Genomic DNA, 20,311 nt, shown 5'->3' with positions numbered 1-20,311 from the left:
AATCCTTGGCATCTTATATGGTCTTCTGAGCCTGCCAGGAGTGATTTCTGAGTGCAGAGTCAGGAGTAAGCCCTGAACACTGCAGTGTGGCCCAAAATTTAAAAAAAAAAAAAGGAACCTTCTAAAATGTTTAATAATTTATTCATTTAACATACATTGTGAAAAGTCTCAGATTTCTCAAAACATAAAAAAAATGCCTTTAGCTTCAAGGTACTTGCTATCTTATAAAGGGGACAAAATTATAAACATAATTTAATAAGTTAGGAGAGGTGATATAATAGAGAAATGTATACAAATCTATTAAAGAAAATAAAAGATAAATTAATATTAGTAAGAATATTATCTGAAAACAAAGATCTTAGCATGAAAGCATATAAAACAACATTATTTGAGGTTTGAGAATGGATCTATGCATAGTACTCACAAAGTAAAGATATGGACTTGAATGGGACTTTCCTTGTCTTTTCTTATCAAATATTTTGGTAAAACTTTTGAGATGTTTTATAGAAAATGAGACTACTACTTTGGAAATAATTAAAATCATAATTTGTTAACAAGCAATTCCCTTGTATGTGAAACAGTGATCTGTTATGTAATTTTTCTGAATTGTTATGTGAACCAGAAATAAAAAACTCGAACTCATGCCTCATTCTTAGTTCAATACATTTTAATTAATAATATTTTGTTAATATTATTAATATAAAATTATAACAAAAATATTACAGATCTTTATGAGAAAATTACAGCACTCATCAGTGACTAGGATAAATCAAATGACTCAAATGTTTAGAGTAGGTGAGAGAGACTATATTTATACTCTAAGAAATGTAGTCTCATTCCATGGAGGATCTATGCTTTAAAATTTATTTTCTTAGACCATAGTGATAGTATAGTGGGCAGGGTGTTTGTCTTATATATTGTTGATCTAGATTCAATCCCAGCATCCCCCATGATCCTTTGAGCCCCCCAAAAGAGTGATTTCTTTTTTTTTGTTTGTTTGTTTTTTGGGGGCACACCTGGTGATGCTCAGGGGTTACTTCTGCCTATGTGCTCAGACATTGACCCTGGCATGGGGGACAATATGGGACTCTGGGGGATCGAATCAGTCCGTCCTGGGTCAGCTGCATGCAAAGCAAACGCCCTACCACTGTGCCATCACTCTGTCCCCAACAAGAGTGATTTCTGAGTGCAGAACCAGGCAGCAGGCCTGAGCACTACTGGTTGTGGCCCAAAAACAAACAAAAATTTTGTTTTCTCATGAATTCTAATACAATCCCAATTAAAATGTTATATAACAGCATGAAGTGCATCTCTAAATAGGAATTATATTCAAGATATTCAGAGGTTAATCCTAAAACCAAATGTTCTTTCAGTCAACTATACAGAAGAATAAATTAGGAAAATATGTATTGATTTGTAGAGGACACTAACAAAGAGAGTATTTAACAATCTACTATGTCCCCAAAAATCAGGTTAAATGAAGTACAGACTCTTTAATGACTAAGTGAAGAAAAAGATTATTTCAAAGGATTATGAATTGTATGTATATTTAATCATTAAATTTCCTCTAACAGGCTAGAACAAAAAGTCTTAAAATATTTCAGAAGATTCTTTTTCCAATGAGTAAGTGGTGTCGATTACTATAATAACGTATTTCATCAATTTCTATTACAACAGTTGTAGGTGTAGAAATACATTTTATGCATTGTATTTTATTATATAGTAATGTTGGCTAAAATACCAGAGTGTTCATAGACAGGATATGGCCAAAAATAAACCAGCTCTGGTGAATACATCCAAGGTAAGCAAAAAAAAAAAAAAAAAATTACACCAAGTACTTTCCTATTTCTGAAAGGGAAAAGAAACCTGCCATATGCCATTTCCCCATAGAACTATTCTAAATACATTGAACAGTAAAATTATTGATGGAATACACCAAAATTTTACAAAATTACTTCACTTCATGTGCCGATAATTTTTTCATGGGCATTTGTCCTAGGCATTTAGTTTATACACTCATAAGGCAAAGGTTATAGTCCTTATAACATAAGCATTAGCCACTTTGCATTATGAAAAGGTTGATACAAATTGCTAAAACGGAAAATCTTATGTAATACTAAAAAACAAGTAGCATTAAAGAAATGAATCTGTAACTCTAAGGAAGAACTTAGTGATCACCTGACTAGCTTCCCATTTTCAAAAAGAGCCTGACTTTCAAATAACAGAAAGACAAAATGTAGGGACTGGAGTGATAGCACAGTGTTAGGTAATATATTTGACTTGCATGTGGCCAACTTGGGATGGACCTGGGTTTGATCCCTGACATCCCATATGGCTCTCTGAACCTGCCAGGAGTGATTTCTGAGTGCAGAGGCAGGAGTAACCCCTGAGTGCCACCGAGTGTGGCCCAACCCCCCCCCAAATGTAGTTTTATATGACTTAAAGACAATGTAATAATTGGGGTGGAGCACAGTGGGTAGGGCGTTTGCCTTGCATGCGAGCACCCAGGTTCAATACCGGCATCCCTTATCATCCCCTGTGCTCTCCAGGACTGATTCCTGAGTACAGAGCCAGGAGTAACCCATGAACACTGTTATTCGTGGCCCAAAAAAGAAAACAAAACACAACCAAAAGTGTAATAATACAAATCTAATACTTAAATGCTTCACTTCATACTTTTAGATAAAATCACAGAAAGACTAGAACACGTATCTGAAACTTTTAAGATTCCACTACCCCACAGTACTTTACCCATAAGTAGAGAGAGAGAGAGAGAGAGAGAGAGAGAGAGAGAGAGAGAGAGAGAGAGTGTGTGTGTGTGTGTGTGTGAAGAGACATACAGACACAGAGAGACAGAGGCAGAGAATGTGCAGTAAGGGTGGTGTCAAAAATGTTTCCATAATCTAAAAAGTAAAAAGTGTTGAATGATAAAGGACAAAGAAAACCAAAGCTTCAATTACACTATAGAATAGACGGAGCCAACCAATCCAGCAGAACTTTGAAAAGGAACAATCTAAACGGATAGAATGGGAGTCAGAAGTCAGACTAAAACAGGGCTATTCACTGAAGATTTACAATAAGATTCTATCCTACTATTTCTACCAACGCATGGGGCATAATGACATTACAAATCAATGGGGAAAGAAAACAGGAACATTACAACAATTAATTAGAAATGACATTTCCTTACGAATCAACAGGAAAATGAAACCGCACGAGGTTCATTGGCTATTTTCTTTTTAATTTTGGGCCCCACCATTAGTGCTCAGGGCTTATTCACTACAGCCACTAATGGGTTATTTCTATAGAAGAAAACAAACCAGGCCTCAACCTCAGATTTAAGAAATCAGCTTAGGGTATTTCCATGCATACTGCAGACCATGGTTCAGTCCTAAACACCACATGTCATCCTTTGAGCACTGCCAAGAGTGATTCCTGTACACAGAGTAAGAAAAAAGCCCTGAATGCAGCTAGGTGTGCTCCTCTCTCTTCCAGAAAATCATCTCTAGGTACAAAAAAAACCCTAGAACATAAAAGATCAAGTCTTAAGCCTTTCTCTTTAAAATTACAAAGTGAGAAGATAGTTTCATGATCCGTGCATTTGATAATTTATTGCCTTACACACCATATAAGTGGATGTCATATGAGAGACATACTTGAAATATTTCTGAAATGTAAATTGCATTTAAAGTCAAAGAAAGAGATATTGGAATATCTCTTACTTCTAAACATCTTATATAAAACAATAGCATGAAACTAGCAATAATAGAAATTAAATGAAAAATTCATACATGTGTGAAAATTAAACAACAGGCTTCTGAAAAACCAAATATTGCCAAGGAAGAGTTGACAATGGTAAGTACCGTATTTTCCAGCGTATAAGATGACTTTTGAAACAAAAAGTCAACCGAAAATCGGGGGTCGTCTTATACACCCAGTATATCCTGAAAAATGTTTCAATATGCCACTAAACGAAAATTGTCTGAATATTGCCACAAAACGAATTTTCCAACTCGATCCTGCACCAATCACTGCAAGGCTATTGGAACCACTTCTCTGACTCAGCCAATCCAAGCAGGCTTTTTATGCATGCAAATTAGACAATGTTCTGACCCGAATCTGCACTATAAAAAGCCTGCTCAGAGTGGCTAGAGTCAGAGAGGAAGTCTATTACAGTATAACCTTTGGACCTTTGCTTGTTGTGATTGGCTCACTATGGTATATACAGTTGCAGCACAGGAACGTTCTGTCTGATACAGCGAATATAGGCCTAAACCCATGTTTTAACTGCAAAATAAGGGGGTCGTCTTATACGCTGGCAAATACAGTAAATATGTATAGCTGAGAGTAAAGTAAAAAGTTAGAGAATAAAGCAGGATTATCATTTCATATAGTATAGACTTGAGAACTATAATGTATAATATATGTAGCTAGAAGAATATTAATTATATAATTAAAAAAGTTCCCTATAGAAAAATCCCTGGTACACATACAGTCCCATAAACATGGTCTGGAATCACTCCTGAGTACAGAGAATATAACAGCTTATAAACACCTCTGGGTATGGTCCCTCAACAGCTCCCCCCAATATTCCTAATAAAATTTATAGATGTTCACTATTGAGGAAACTAAAACGGTAATCAAATGTCTTCCCAAAAAGAAAAGCCCAGGTCCAGATGGATTCACTAATGAATTCTTTCAAACTTTTCAAGAGGAACTACTACCAATCCTGGCCAGGCTCTTTCATGAAATTGAAAAACTGGGAACATTTCCAGACAGCTTCTATGAAGCCAATATCACCTTGATACCAAAACCAGACAGAGAAATACAGCCGGAAAAGAAAATTATAGACCAATATCCTTGATGAATACAGATGAAAAGATCCTCAATAAAATTCTAGCAAATAGAATTCAATGCCTTATCAAGAAGATCATTATTTATTATGATCAAGCAGGTTTCATCCCAGGAATGCAAGGATGGTTTAACAGTCGTAAATCCATCAACATAATACACAATATAAACAAGAAAAAATCACATGATCATATCAATAGACGCAGAGAAAACATTCGATAAGGTTCAACACCCATTCTTGATCAAAACTCTCAGCAAGATGGGAATGAAAGGAACCTTCCTCAATCTAGTCAAGGCCATTTATTACAAGCCAATGGCAAATATTATCCTCAATAGAGAGAAACTGAAAGCCTTCCCTCTAAACTCTCGTACAAGACAAGGTTGCCCTCTTTCACCACTTCTATTTAACATAGTATTGGAAGTACTTGCTATAGCGATTAGGCAAGAAAAAGATATCAAGGGAATCCAGATAGGAAAGGAAGAAGTCAAGCTCTCACTGTTCGCAGATGACATAATACTATACTTAGAAAACCCTAAAGATTTTATCAAAAAACTTTTAGAAACAATAGATGCAAATAACAACGTAGCAGGCTATAAATTAACATACAGAAATCATGGCCTTTCTATACACCAATAATGTTAGGGAAAAAATGGATATTAAGAAAACAACCCCATTCACATTAGTCTCACATAAACTCAAATACCTTGGAATCTACTTGACTAAAGATGTGAAGGACCTATTCAAAGAAAACTATAAAACACTGCTACAAGAAATAAGGGAAGACACATGGAAATGGAAATTTATACCCTGCTCTTGGATTTGCAGGATTAATATCATTAAAATCACAATACTCCCCAAAGCTTTGTACAGATTTAATGCGATCCTTCTAAAGATACCCATGACCTTTTTCAAAAAAGTGGATCAAACACTTCTGAAATTCATTTGGAACAATAACAACCACGAATAGCTAAAGCATTACTTGGGAAAAGGAATACGGGAGGTATTACGTACCCCAAATTTAAACTGTATTACAAAGCAATAGTTATTAAAACACCATGGTATTGGAATAAAGACAGACCCTCAGATCAGTGGAACAGGCTTGAGTACTCAGAGAATGTTCCCCAGATATACCGTCACCTAATTTTTGATAAAGGTACAAGAAATCCTAGAACAGGAAAGGCCTCTTCAATATGTGGTGTTGGCACAACTGGCTAGCCACTTGCAAAAATGTGAACTTAGATCCCCAGCTAACATCATGTACGAAGGTAAAATCCAAATGGATCAAAGACCTCGATATCAGACCTGAAACCATAAGGTATATAGAACAACATGTAGGTAAAACACTCCATGACATTGAGACTACAGGCATCTTAAGGAGGAAACTGCATTCTCCAAGCAAGTGAAAGCAGAGATTAACAGATGGGAATATATTAAGCTGAGAAGCTTCTGCACCTCAAAGGAAATAATGCCCAGAATACAAGAGCGACCCACTGAGTGCAAGAAACTATTCACCCAATACCCATCAGATAGGGGGTTAATATCCAAAATATACAAGGCATTGACAGAACTTTACAAGAAAAAATCATCTAACCCCATCAAAAAATGGGGAGAAGAAATGAACAGACACTTTGACAAAAAGAAATACAAATGGCTAAAAGGCACATGAAAAAATGCTCCACATCACTAATCATCAGGGAGATGCAAATCAAAACAACTATGAGGTACCATCTCATGCCACAGAGATTGGCACACATCAGAAAGAATGATAACAAGCAGTGCTGGCGGGGATGTGGAGAGAAAGGAACTCTTATTCACTACTGGTGGGAATGCCATCTGGTCCAACCCTTGTGGAAAGCGATATGGAGATTTCTCCAAAAGCTGGAAGTTGAGCTCCCATACGATCCAGCTATATCTCTCCTAGGGATATATTCTAGGAACACAAAAATACAATACAAATATCCCTTTCTCACACCTATATTCATTGCAGCATTGTTTACAATAACCAATCTCTGGAAACAGCCTAGATGCCCTCAATAGATGAATGGTTAAAGAAATGATGATACATATACACAATAGAATACTATGCAGCCATCAGAAAAGATGAAGTCATGAAATTTTCCTATACATGAATGTATATGGAATCTATTATGCTGAGTGAAATAAGTCAGAGAGAGAGATAGACACAGAATGGTCTCCCTCATCTATGGGTTTTGAGGAAAATGAAAACCATTTGTGTAATGATTCTCAGACACAAAATAGAGGAGGACTGGGGGGTCCAGCTCTTAACATGAAGCTCACCACAGGGATTGTTTAGTGCAGTCACAGAAATAATTACACTGAGAACTATCATAACAAAATGTGACTGAATGAGGGAAGTAGAAAGCTTATCTAGAGTACAGGCCGGTGTGGGGTGGGGAGGAAGGACACTTGGGATATTGGTCATGGGAATGTTGTACTGGTGAAGGATTTTATATACACATATATATGTATATATATATTAAAAATCAAAAAGAAGAAAAGAAAAGAGAAGGCCTCCCAATTCTTACCACAGGCTTTCTTTACACTGTATAGAAAGAGGAGGTACAGTAAATGCACCCCATATACACCTCAACACAGGCCCTTTGCCTGGTCTGTATTGTGAATTGGGGGACAAAAATTATAGATGTTGGAAGGAAAGGGATTTAATGAAATGAATATTCATCTATGAAAAAAATATATACATGTAAATCTTTTTGGTGGGATTGTGGGCCACACACAGTGGCAGTCAGGGCTTACGCCTGGCTGTGTTCAGAAGTTGCTCCTTACAGGCTCAGGAGACCATATAAAATGCCAGGAATTGAACCTGGGTTGGCCATGTGCAAGGCAAACACCCTACCACTGTATTGGTATCTTTAAATAAATGGGACTATATTAAGCTGAGAAGCTTCTGTACCTCAAAGGAAATAGTGCTCAGAATACAAGAGCCAGTCTCAGGAATATTTATTCTTTTTTATTTAAAAAAAACATAATTTAAATCTTAACAATCAAGAAATAACATGCTATAATATACTTGGAATTTTGGTAGATAAGAAGTGTGCAAAATAAGATAATTAAAAGTGAATTTATATAAATAAGAAAAAACTAGGTGTGTTATCAAAAAGTCTATGCAAATAATATTTCAAAAACGAAGTGTTGAGTGCAGAGAGGTAATACTGAGGTGTAGACTCTTTTGTTGTATATGATCAATCCTGGTTCAACTACGTGCAGTTTCCAGTACTACCAAGAGGACTACCAAGTGGACTACCATTAGTGATCCCTGAGCAAAGAAACAGAAGTAAGCCCTGAGAACAGATGATGTGGCCAAACTCAGTATTCATTAAAAAAGGAAGAGTCAGAAATAACAGACACTTCCTCAAAGAAGAAATATACATGGCCAAAAGGCACATGAAAAAATGCTCCATATCACTTATCATCATGGAGATGCAAATCAAAACAACAATGAGATATGATCTCATGCCACGGAGTCTGGCACACATCACAAAGAACAAGAACAATCAGTGCTGGCAGAAAGGTGGGGAGAAATAAACTCCCATTCACTGCTGGTGGGGATGCCATCTAGTCCAGCTATTTTTTTTTTGAAAAACAATATGGAATTCCTCAAAAAACTGGAAATTGATCCAGCTATACTATACCACTCCTAGGGATATACCCTAGAAACAAAAACACATACAAAAATGCCTTCTGCACACAGATATTCACTGCAACACAATTTACAATAGCTAGTATCTGGAAACAACTCAGAGTCTGACAATAGATAAGTGACTAAAGAAACTGTGGTACATATAAACAATGAAATACTATGCAACTTTCAGGAAAAATGAAGTCATGAAATTTTCCTATACATGAATGAACATGTAAACTAAGTGAAATAAGTGAAATAAGTCAGGGGGAGAGAGATAGACACAGACAGAATAGTCTCACTCATCTGTGGGATTTAAGAAAAAGAAAAGGCATTATTGTAATAATACCAAAGACAATAGAGATAAGGGCTGGAAGGACCAGACCATGATATGAAGCTTACCACAAAGAGTGGTGAGTACAATTAGAGAAAGAACTACACTAACAACTAGCATGACAATGGTAGAGAGAGAAATAGAATGCTTGTCTTGAAGACAGGCAAAGGTTTGAGGAGGAAGGTGATGGGGGGGGGCGCGCATTGGTGGTGGGAATGTTGCATTGGTAAGGGGGTTGTTCTATTTTATGACTGAAAACCAACTACAAACATATTTGTAATCATGGTGCTTAAATAAAGATATTATTTTAAAAAATATAAAAAGGAATAGTCAACTATGACAAATGACATAGAAAGTTTACATTAAAACAAAGACTGAGTTCAAAGAGTCAGATTAGAACCTCTGGTTTAGGCATAATCAAGGTATAAGGTCTTTTAGAGACTGAAGCAGTAATGCAGCTGGTAATTGGTTTTCCTTGTATGCAGCTGCCCTGGGTCCAATCCCAGGCACACTATATGGTCTCCTTAACCCTTCAGGAGTGACCTCTGTGTGCAGAAGCAAGATAACTCCTGAGAAGAGCTGGGACTGACTAAAAAACAAAATCAAAGCAGAAAGCTCTTTTAGAAATAGCTCTAATAAAGTTATTTCTTATAAAGGTTTAATAGGAATCAAACAACCACAAACAGACTTGACTATATTACCAATCACTAAAAAGCACTTTTGCTTTATAGTCTCCAACAATTCAGTATCTCTGAAGTTTTGTTTTTCTAATTTTATATATAACTATCATTTGTGACTCCATAATAGCTTTAGGTAAGGCCAAGACAATGCTGTGGTTTCTCCATACTACTTTGAACTTACATCAGTAGCAAATAACTCTTGCAAAAAAGACAAATTTCTTTCCCAGTGATAAATTTCTACTTTCCACTTTTCCTCCCCTAGACACACCCATCATTTTTCCATCTCCTCCAAACTTTTCTGTGTTCTTAACTTTAGAAAGGTAAGTATAGCTCCAAATAAAAATTCCTAAATTCTTGGCAGTAACAGTAGTAAGGCATAATAGTTTTCATGAATGTAAAAACTTTCTCTTAACTGCTGGTTTGGGGGGACCATAAGAGGAAAAACTATAATTCTATTTTATTATTTGGGGGGAATTTTTGGATCACACTCAGCAACACTTAGGGTTTACTCTTAGCTTATATTTAGGGTTCACTCCTGGCAATGTTTAGGGAATCATATGTGGTGCCAGGAATTGAACTTGGGCCAGCTGCATGTAAGAAAATGGCTTGCTCCCTGTACATCTCTCTGACCCCAGACTATAATTTTAAATCTTAGAAGGTAATGGAATTTTTGGCCATAAACTTCTTAACAAGTTCAGAGTGTTAGGAAAATCATACTAATAATATGGAAAACACTCACCAAAAAGTTTTACCTACTAAAAGAGCTAATAATCAAGTTCCTATACTTGCAGCAATTCCCAACATTAGTTAAATCTGCACAGTGAACAGACCTGTAACAAGAGCATGCTGCATAGCTGAGGCTCAAAGGAGATAGGCAGGCTATTTACTAAATACTTGGACCCGGTTCAATACTTAGTCCTATTATCAGTGATTTTGCTAGATACAACAATAACTTTAACTAATCTCTTCCTTAATGACCTTTACTTCTCCTCTTCTCCAATAATCTCCTGAGGTCACCATAATGGTCTCCAAACTGCTTTTGATTTTCATAACTTAGATATGTTCTATCTCTAAAATCTTCAGACTTACATTATTTTGAGCATAATTTTCCTCAATGACAGTTTACTATTAACTCATATACTTCCCATCTTCTACTTTATTTTTATTTCAGTCCCAGAAATACTAAACTTTCTACAAAGAAGTTGATAAGCTTCTTTTTTTTTCTAAAATTCTATAAAAATACTGTTCTCCAGAGAGAAAGTAAAGGAGCTAAAGTGTGTACCTGGCATGCAGCCAACTCTGATAGGGACCTCCAATATCTAAATACCCTGAGCACCACCAGGAGTCATTTTTGTGCACATAATCAGAAATAGCCCCTGAGCAAATCATCATGGCTCAGCCCCCCACCCCACCTCCAAACATCTCTACCAAAAATCTGGTCTAGATGACATTAATCATTTATTTTATTTTTTGGTCATTAACACTGTCTTTGCTATAGTAGTTTTGTAGTATCTAATAGGGGCATTTTTACTTATCAAAGATCAAGTTTCACACATATTCTTATGAACTTTATTTTTTTCTTATAATTTTTAATAATTTCTTTATTTAATCACCATGGTTACAAACATGTTTGTAATTGAGTTTCAGCCATAAAATGTTTATCCTTCTTCACCAGTGCACTCTCCCACCACCAATGCCCCCCCCATCTCCCTCCTCCCCCACACCCGGCCTGTATTCAAACATTCTATTTCTCTCACTTACTACCAATATCATGTTAGTTGTTGGTGTAGTTATTTCTCTAACTGCACTCACCACTCTTTGTTGTAAGCTTCATATCATGGGCTGGTCCATCTAACCCTCATCTTTATTGTCTTTGGGTATTATTACTATACTGTCATTAATTTTTCTTACATCCTTCGATGAACAAGACTATTCTTATTAATAGGCTTGAGCTTTCTCCCTAAACCTTGAAATTACACTCTTAATACCAAATATAAAATTAAGGAGTCTGGTCAAAGACTAACTTTTTCAGACATTAAATTATAGAATGGAACTCTTATTTATTTAGATAACCTTGGAACTAAAATACCTTTAAAATAATTTGGGAGGATGCTCTCAAGAGATGTTCAGGAGCCTGTGATATGTGGCCAAGCACAGAGATATGTGGCCAAGCCCTGTGATATGAGGCCAAGCACAGTGATCTGTGGCCAAGCCAGCTGCACAGTTCAATGCTTGGACGGTGATGTAGTACTGTTCATGTCCAGTGGGTCTACACCCAGTGGTGCTCAAGAGGTCCTGTGTTCCAGAGATGGAACTTAGTTCCTGAGCAGGTAAGGTATGTGACCCTGGCTATCTCCCTGGCTCTAGAATAAAATGTTTAAAAATTATAAATGAAATTTATTTTTATAATATTTTATAAATGTAAAGCCCAATACTCTAGAGTTATGATCTAATAAAGTGATTAGTTATAACCAAGCAAAATTATATTTTGATAGTAGATATTATTAAATAAAGCTCTAGAGAAATATAAGAATTATTAATTAGTTACATAAAGTAGCAACTAAATATTGTATAATATTTCATAAATATAAAGCCCAATGCTCTAGAGTTTTGATATTACAACACCATAAGCATACAAAGACATCCTAACTCTAGTTAGACAACAACGCATAGAAAACACCTCCAGTCTGCAAAAATCATAATGGGAAAGTAATAAAGTAATGCAGAACTCCACTATGCTTAGTGTGCAAGATTGGTAGCCCTTAAGCCCCAACCAGTATTAACCAACTATATATGTGTATATATGTATATATACACAGATGTATATATATGTATATATGTATATATGTGTACATCCTTAAGGATGTTCAAGGAGATTTCAAAACCACAGAACAGACAATAAAAACAACACGATATAAGTACAGAAATAAGAAACTTCAAACAGAAATGACAGAACTGAAAAACTTTATGACTAAAAAGAAAAAGACACTGGAAGGTATCACAGAGTAACAGCTGCTGAAGATAGAATCAGTGAGCTCGAATATGAGCTGTATAACACCTCCAGACAATAGCAAAAGATAAAAAAAAATCATGACAGGCACAAATCCTTGCCTCTAGAAGATTACATGCTAGTGGGGATAAAAATGATAGGAAGTAATGAAATATTTTATAGTTATTGAATTCTGATTATAGAAGGTGTTAAGAACAAGAAGAACAGAGTAATAAAATATCATAGTGGCATCTGTGCTAGTGTTGTCTCCATGAAGAATGTTTGCTAAGGCAGGGTGAGGAAGCAGGGCAGGGAAGTGGTGTCAGGGGAGAAGTGCTTTTAGGAGAAAGGCTCTGGGGTAAAAAGCAATTGAACTGAAAGGTTAGGAAGACTGGAGAATAATGTGGATAATGACAGGGAATGAAACAGGCCAGGTAGTCAGAGGACCTGAGGGGGCATAGTAAGTAATCCAGATGTTTTCCAATAAAAAAAGGAAATTACTGGTTTTAAATTAGAGATCATTTTATATTTTAGTCATTTTCATCTTATTTTTAAATTTTAAACTTCTAATATGAGTAGGTCTTCTTTTTTTTTTTTTTTTTTTGTTGGTTTTTGGGCCACACCTGGCAGTGCTCAGGGGTTACTCCTGGCTGTCTGCTCAGAAATAGCTCCTGGCAGGCATGGGGGGGGGACCATATGGGACACTAGGATTCGAACCAACCACCTTTGGTCCTGGATCGGCTCCTTGCAAGGCAAACGCCGCTGTGCTATCTCTCCGGGCCCTGAGTAGGTCTTCTTAAAAATTTGATTTCTAAATAATTATATGTGAAATGGTTTTCCATTTCTGCTCCAAATACAGATCTTCAAAGACACTCCCATTTGCATACCCTGTTTCCTCTGGAAATGTAGAAATGGTTCCTCCATCGATCTGACAGGGCTCCTGAGTAGATGAGTCAGAATCTTTTCTATCTTGATCTGCAGCAATAGTGATTATTCGATGTTGCTGTAAGTCCCACTTTCGAGCTATGTTGTTTATTGTTAATCTTTTCTTCTCCTATGAAAGTTAATTGTGACAAGAATTACATAATCTGATTTTGTAAGCAGCAGAGTATCAAAAACAGTTTATACTTACTTAGCACACTTTTTTTTATTTAACCAACTTTATTACATAGCACACTTTTAAGATTATTCCTTAATAGTAGTCACCAAATACACATCCTTAAACAAAGTATAAATGGTCTTATTTTTTCTGTTCATTTACACATCTTAAAAAGGATGCATCACCCTTAATATGTAAACAATAATTCTTCCTATTTAATGTGTACCTGAAAGTTTAATTTGATAAAAATTTGTATAACTATGTGTTATCTGAAATTTTTATTTGGCCAATATTCACTTAATTCTGTATTTAAACATAGTAAATGTTAGCTTTATTTTCTTGTCCTAGAACTGGGAATAATATGGTAAAATAACCTGGTGTATGGAGAGAAGTAAAGACAAAGAAAAAGAGACTGATAAATATGCCAAATTCATTTATTTCTTTTTTCTTTTTCTTTTTTTTTCTTTTTTTTCTTTTTCTTTTTTTTTTTTTTTTTTTTTTTGGTTTTTGGGTCACATCTGGCAGTGCTCAGGGGTTACTCTTGGCTCCAAGCTCAGAAATCGCTCCTGGCAGGCACGGGAGACCATATGGGATGCCGGGATTTGAACCAATGACCTTCTGCATGAAAGGCAAATGCCTTACCTCTATGCTATCTCTCTGGCCCCAATTCATTTATTTCTTGATTTCTACTCTAATTTTTCTCTTCTTTTTACTTTGAGGCCATATTAGCTGTTTTCTAGTTTCTCAAACTGATAAGATTGTTTGTCTGAGATTTTTCTTCTTTCCTGATGTAAGCCTGAATTGCTATTAACTTCCCATTTGGTACTGCTTTTGTTGTATTTGTTAGATTAATAGTTTGTGTCTTCAGTCTTCTTTGATTTTTTTTTATTTCTTCTCTCATGTGCTTTTTGACCCAATGGTATATTGTTCAGATTCCAAATGTAAGAATTTTTTCTGATTTTTATAGTTGATTTCTAAATTCATTGCATGGTTTCTAAAAATAAAACTTGCTGTTATTTCTATTTTTGTGATCTTATTTTCAATTTCACTGTGCCCAAGCACATAGTCTATCCTTAAGAATGTTCCATATGCACTAGAGAAGACTGAGCATTTGGTTTATTCAGGGGTGGGGTAGCATGTGGTGCGGGGTTCTATACATGTCTATTAACCTTCCCAGTTCCTCCAATTCCTGTTTAAAGCTCTTATTTCCTTGGTAATAATGTTCTTTTGTCTGGTTGGTTTGTCAATGATAAGAGCTGGGTGTTAAAAATTTCCCACTACTGTTCTGTTCTATCAATGCATCTCCTCAGGTTTATTAGAAGTTGCTTTATAAACTTTGCTTACATTTGATGCATATTTATCAATTAGAGAATGATCTTCCAGAGACTAGAGAGATAGTATGTCAAATAAGGTTCAATCCCTGGTATTACAAATGGTCTTCCAAGTCTCACCAGGAATAATCCCTAAGCACAGAGTCATAAGTAAGCCTTGAGTACAATGTGTTGCTAAGAAAGGAAGAAAAGGGAAAGGAAAGGGAAAAGGAAGAAAAGGGAAGGAAAGTGAAAGGAAAGGAGGAAGGAAAGGTAAGGAAAGGAGGAAGGAAAGGAAAGGAAAGGAAAGGAAAGGAAAGGAAAGGAAAGGAAAGGAAAGGAAAGGAAAGGAAAGGAAAGGAAAGGAAAGGAAAGGAAAGGAAAGGAAAGGAAAGGAAAGGAAAGGAAAGGAAAGGAAAAGAAAGGCAAGGCAAGGCAAGGAAAGGAAAGGAAAGAAAAGGGAAAAAAGGAAAGAAGAAAGGGAAGAAAAGGAAAGGAAGGAAAGGAAAGGGAAAGGAAATAAAAAAGGAAAGGAATAAGGAGAGGAGAGGAGAAGAGAGGTGAGAGGAGAGGAGAAGAGAGGTGAGGAGTGGAGAAGAGAGGGGAGGAGAGGGGAGGAGAGGGGAGGGGAGGGAGGGGAGAGGAGGGGAGGGAGAGGGAGGAGGGAGGGGAGGGAGAGGGGAGGGGAGGGGAGGGGAGGGGAGAGGGGGAGGGGAGGGGAGGGAGAGGAGAGGGGAGGGGAGGGGAGGGGAGGGGGAGGGGAGGGGAGGGGGAGGGGAGGGGAGGGGAGGGGGAGGAGGGGAGGGGAGGGGAGGGGAGAGGGGGGAGGGGAGGGGAGGGAGGGGAGGGGAGGGGAGAGGAGGGGAGGGGAGGGGAGGGGAGAGGAGGGGAGGGGAGGGAGGGGAGAGGGGGGAGAGGAGAGGAGAGAGAGGAGGGGAGGGGAGGGGAGGGGAGGGGAGAGGAGGGGAGGGGAGAGGAGAGGAGGGGAGGGGAGAGGAGAGGAGAGAGAGAGGAGAGGGAGAGGAGAGGAGGAGGAGAGGAGAGGAGAGGAGAGGAGAGGAGAGGAGAGGAGAGGAGAGGAGAGGAGAGGAGAGGACCAGAACTACAAACCCCAATCTATAGGTAAAATATCACAATACTTCCCACTCTCCAAATCACATAGCCCATCTGTCTTTTCTTTCTTTTTCCTTCCTTCCTTTTTCTTTCTTTCTTTCTTTTTCTTTCTTTCTTTCTTTCTTTCTTTCTTTCTTTCTTTCTTTCTTTTCTTTCTTTCTTTCTTTCTTTCTTTCTTTCTTTCTTTCTTTCTCTCTTTCTTCTTTCTCTCTTTCTCTTCCTATTTTTCTTTCTTTATATCTTCCTTTCGTGTTTCTTTCTTTCTTTCTCTGCTCTCTTTCATTTTCTTCCTTCCTTCCTTCCTTCCTTCCTTCCTTCCTTTCTTTCTTTCTTTCTTCCTTCCTTTCTTTCTTTCTTTCTTTCTTTCTTTCTTTCTTTCTTTCTTTCTTTCCTTTCTCTCTCTCTCTCAATTAAATCACAGTAAGATAGAGTTCAAAAGTTGTTGGTGATTGAGTTTCATGTAATGTTCCAACACCCATCCCTTCATGACAGTTCATGACAGTTCATTTTCTTCCACCAATTTCCATAGTTTCCTTTCCATTCCCATTGTAACCTGTCTCTATTCTATGGAAGACACATTACTCTTCTCTCCATTTCTGAAAGAAGAAAGAGAAGAAAAAGAAAGAAAGATAAAAAGAGAAAGAAAGAAAGAAAGAAAGAAAGAAAGAAAGAAAGAAAGAAAGAAAGAAAGAAAGAAAGAAAGAAGAAAGAAAGAAAGAAAGAAAGAAAGAAAGAAAGAAGAAAGAAAGAAAGGAAAGAAAGAAAAAGAAAGAAAAGAAAGAAAAAGAAAGAAAGAGAAGAAGAAAGAAAGAAAGGAGAGAAAAGAGAAAGAAAGAAGAAAAGGAAAGAGTATATTCTCTTGATCTGTTCATCTCTTAACCAGTATGTAACATCAGTCCCTATATTTTATTACTATCTTACTGGAAAGTTTTGGGTCTTATACAGGTACGGTCATTCCTACATTATTATGGGTACTATTAGTCTGTATGATTATTTTATAGTACCATTCACTCTGAGCCTGTTTTTGTTTTGTTTTGTTTCTTTTTGGGGTGGGGAGTACACCCGGTGACTCTCAGGGGTTACTCCGGCTATGTGCTCAGAAATCACTCCTGGCATATGGTCATATGGTCTTGGGATGCAGGGGATGGAGCTACAGTCCATTCTAGGTTAGCCGAGTGCAAGGCAAATGCCCTACCACTTGCGCCTTGGTTGGGGCCAGAGTATGGCAAAGCAGGTAGGACATTTGCCTGGCACATGGCCGACCAGGGTTCAATCCCCAACAAACATCCCATAAGGTTCTCCTAGACTGCCAGGAGCAATTTCTGCACACAGAGCTAGAGGCCACTGGGTGTGGACCCCACCCAAAAAAAAAAAAAAAAACTACCATGGTTACAAGGTTGTTCATAATAGGTTTGTTTTTCCACAAAGTTGCTCATGCTTGAGTTAGTAATACTATGTACAACCACCTTCTCCAGTGTGTATTTCCTGCCACCAATGTCCCCAGTTTTCCTCTCACCCTCCCTGATGCCCTCTTCCCTCCCACCCACCTTCCCCCACCTGCTTCTGGGCAGGCATTTTACTTCTCTCTTCTCTCTTCCTCTGTTTTTATTGTGAAAGGTTAAGGGTATCTCTCCTAATATATTCTGCCACACTGTGCCTTTTGATGACAGTTCACGTCATTAAAATCTAGATAAATTACTGATGAAGAAATCTGTTGTCATTTAATAGCAATTTGGTTTCTTTTGCCATTTGAACTTTGCTTTTATTTTCTTTGGGGGCCACAGCTGGTGATGCTTAGGGGTTACTGCTTGTTCTGCATTCAGGAATCATTCTTGGCAGTGCGCAGGAAACCAATGGGATACCAGGGACAGAACTCGGGTCTGCTATGTACCAGGCAAGAGACCTACCAAGTGTACTATTTCTTAAAATCATGAGCTTTACTTTTTATATGAGATCATTCACTATCCCTAGCAGATAGTTTAGATACAGCAAATGCCCTGAAGGATTGTTTGTATAAGAATATATATATATTTTTTTTTTTTGGTTTTTGGGTCACACCCGGCAGTGCTCAGGGGTTATTCCTGGCTCCATGCTCAGAAATTGCTCCTGGCAGGCACGGGGGACCATATGGGACGCCGGGATTCGAACCGATGACCTTCTGCATGAAAGGCAAACGCCTTACCTCCATGCTATCTCTCCGGCCCAAGAATATTTTTTATCACTGCCTCACATCTCACATTGGTCAGAGATTTGTCTCATTTAGTATTTTGAATATATCATTGTGTTTCTTTTCTTGCTTAGAGAGTTTTGAGAAATCTGAAGTTAATCTTTGTTTTATTTTTTAACCTTTTACATGAGGTCTTGCTTCTTATTTGTTCCATTAAGGAATCTCTGGTTTTGGTTCTTTCTATTTTTATTACAATGAATCTTGGTGCTCTCTTTAATTAAGTCTGATTGTACTCTGGGCCTGGATCAGTGCACCTTTCTCCATCTTCAAACTGAGGACTTTCTCATCCATTCTTTCTTTAACCAGCCTTTCTTTCCCTTTTCCTCTCTGATCCCCTTCTGGAATTCCTGTAATTCTCAGGTGCACATTCAGATACTGTCAACAACATTTCTTATAGTCTCTTCATCTTTTCTTATTCTCTCACCACTTCTTTATTCATGGAGTTCTGATACTTGCCTTTCAGATCGTCAGTTTCATTCATGTTGCTGCTGAGACATGTATTATATTCTTTAAAACCTTTATTTCTACTTTAAGCATGTTAAGTTTTTCCATCACTGTTCTTGTTTTTGGATTCTTTTCATTTTTCCTCCAGACTATTAAGCATCAAGAAGACTGCTAAAGTCTTCTTCGAGTAAAAAGTTCTGATGGAGTTGAGGCTATTTATGGACTTTTATCATCCTCTTTCTGAACTTATGTCATCATCATACACTGATGTAACTGAGTTCCTCTGCTTTTCATTGTTCTTGGTATTGCATCATCTGCAGGGTGGGACCCAGCCAGTCATGATTTGGGGGCATCTCTCTCCCTCCAGGGGTTTCAGCTTTTGGTGGAGTCTGTAGGGTGGGGCTCTGGCTGCTCATCAGTTTGGGATCAACACTTGCCTGCAAACAATGGAGGGTGAGAGTGGGCCTTGGCTTGTACCCCTCACCACTGATCTGGCAACTCAAAGGGCCTTGGAGTTCCTGGTGTGTTAGTGAGAACCTGGCCAAGAGTGGGTGGTGTGGGGATAGACCTTGCTCATAGGTCATTGCTGTTTGTTAGTGACACATAAGTTTCTGGGCCCCTAATGTCAGGGAGGGCTGTACCTGATTGAAGAAGGTGACATGCAGAGTGGTAAGCATTGGTCACATTCCTTCTCATTGCTTTCCTGCAGCCAGTAGGAAGTCAAGGCTCCTCTTAAGTGTTTGTTTGTTTTTGTTTTTTTTAATATTTTTGAAGTCTTGTGAGTGGGATGAATTGTTTGAATTGTCATTTAGTTGTACTGTTTAGATTCTAAAAAATAATCTGGCATTTTTCTCAAAGGCAATATTCTCAGTTGAAAAAATACTTTTAAGAACTTACCTTGTACCATTTAGCCTACAGGTTTTTCCTGCATACATAACTCATTTTCCCCCAGGTATCTGTAGGTATTTATATTTTTAACACTTTAATCATATTTTGGTACATGTCCAAGTTAACTTTATTTAAAACATTTTGAGCCTCTTTTACTTGTATGTTTCTTTCCCCAAATTAGAGAACGTGCCAGATATTATTTCTTCAAATAACTTCTCTTTCTCTCTTCTCCTTCCAGAACCTCTATCATATGGAGTTTGTCCTTTTAACATAGTACCAAAGGGCTCTTACATTATTTTCACATTTACAATTCTTTTTTTAAATTTTGTGTTATTTTCAGATGTTTCAACCCCATACTTTACAAATCATAACCTCCGTGGCCATTTTCCTTCTTACTATTAAGCTCCCTCTCTTACATTCTCTCAGTATTTATTTTTATGTCTAAGTTTCCCTGTCCTTATAATTAATATCAATTTGTCTACAAAGTATTGTTCTTATTTCCTCTTCTGTAAGTGTTGCTTGAGACTGTCTGACAAGTTAACCAGTTTCATTACATTTGTTCTTTTCTCTAGGTGTTTATTTTGATCTAATTTCTCCTCATTTTGTTTAACATTTGTATATTAACTTTAGTTTGTGCAGGTGCACAACACGTTCCTTAGCTTGCTTTGTAGGCTTCAGAGATGTAGGATATAATTAATACAAATTATTTAAGCAAGA

General features: G+C 37.3%; 1 protein-coding gene and 1 non-coding gene across 2 annotated transcripts in view; one reads left to right on the top strand and one right to left on the bottom strand.

The window, feature by feature from the left end:
• The window catches only part of LRRC49 (leucine rich repeat containing 49), a 138,174-nt gene that overhangs the window by 22,045 nt on the left and 95,818 nt on the right, over nucleotides 1-20,311 (bottom strand). The window contains exon 11 of the mRNA XM_049777845.1: nucleotides 13,401-13,567. Within this exon, the coding sequence (XP_049633802.1) occupies nucleotides 13,401-13,567 (167 nt within the window). The remainder of the gene's footprint in view (nucleotides 1-13,400; nucleotides 13,568-20,311) is intronic.
• Nucleotides 7,382-7,507, top strand: LOC126032320 (small nucleolar RNA SNORA51). Its single transcript, XR_007503849.1, has one exon. It is a non-coding gene; the product is annotated as a small nucleolar RNA SNORA51 (small nucleolar RNA).

The sequence above is a fragment of the Suncus etruscus genome, chromosome 1, assembly GCF_024139225.1.
Source record: "Suncus etruscus isolate mSunEtr1 chromosome 1, mSunEtr1.pri.cur, whole genome shotgun sequence".
NCBI lineage: Eukaryota > Metazoa > Chordata > Mammalia > Eulipotyphla > Soricidae > Suncus > Suncus etruscus.
The sequence above is the reverse complement of the archived record's forward strand: the minus strand, read 5'-3'. Positions and strand labels throughout refer to the sequence as shown.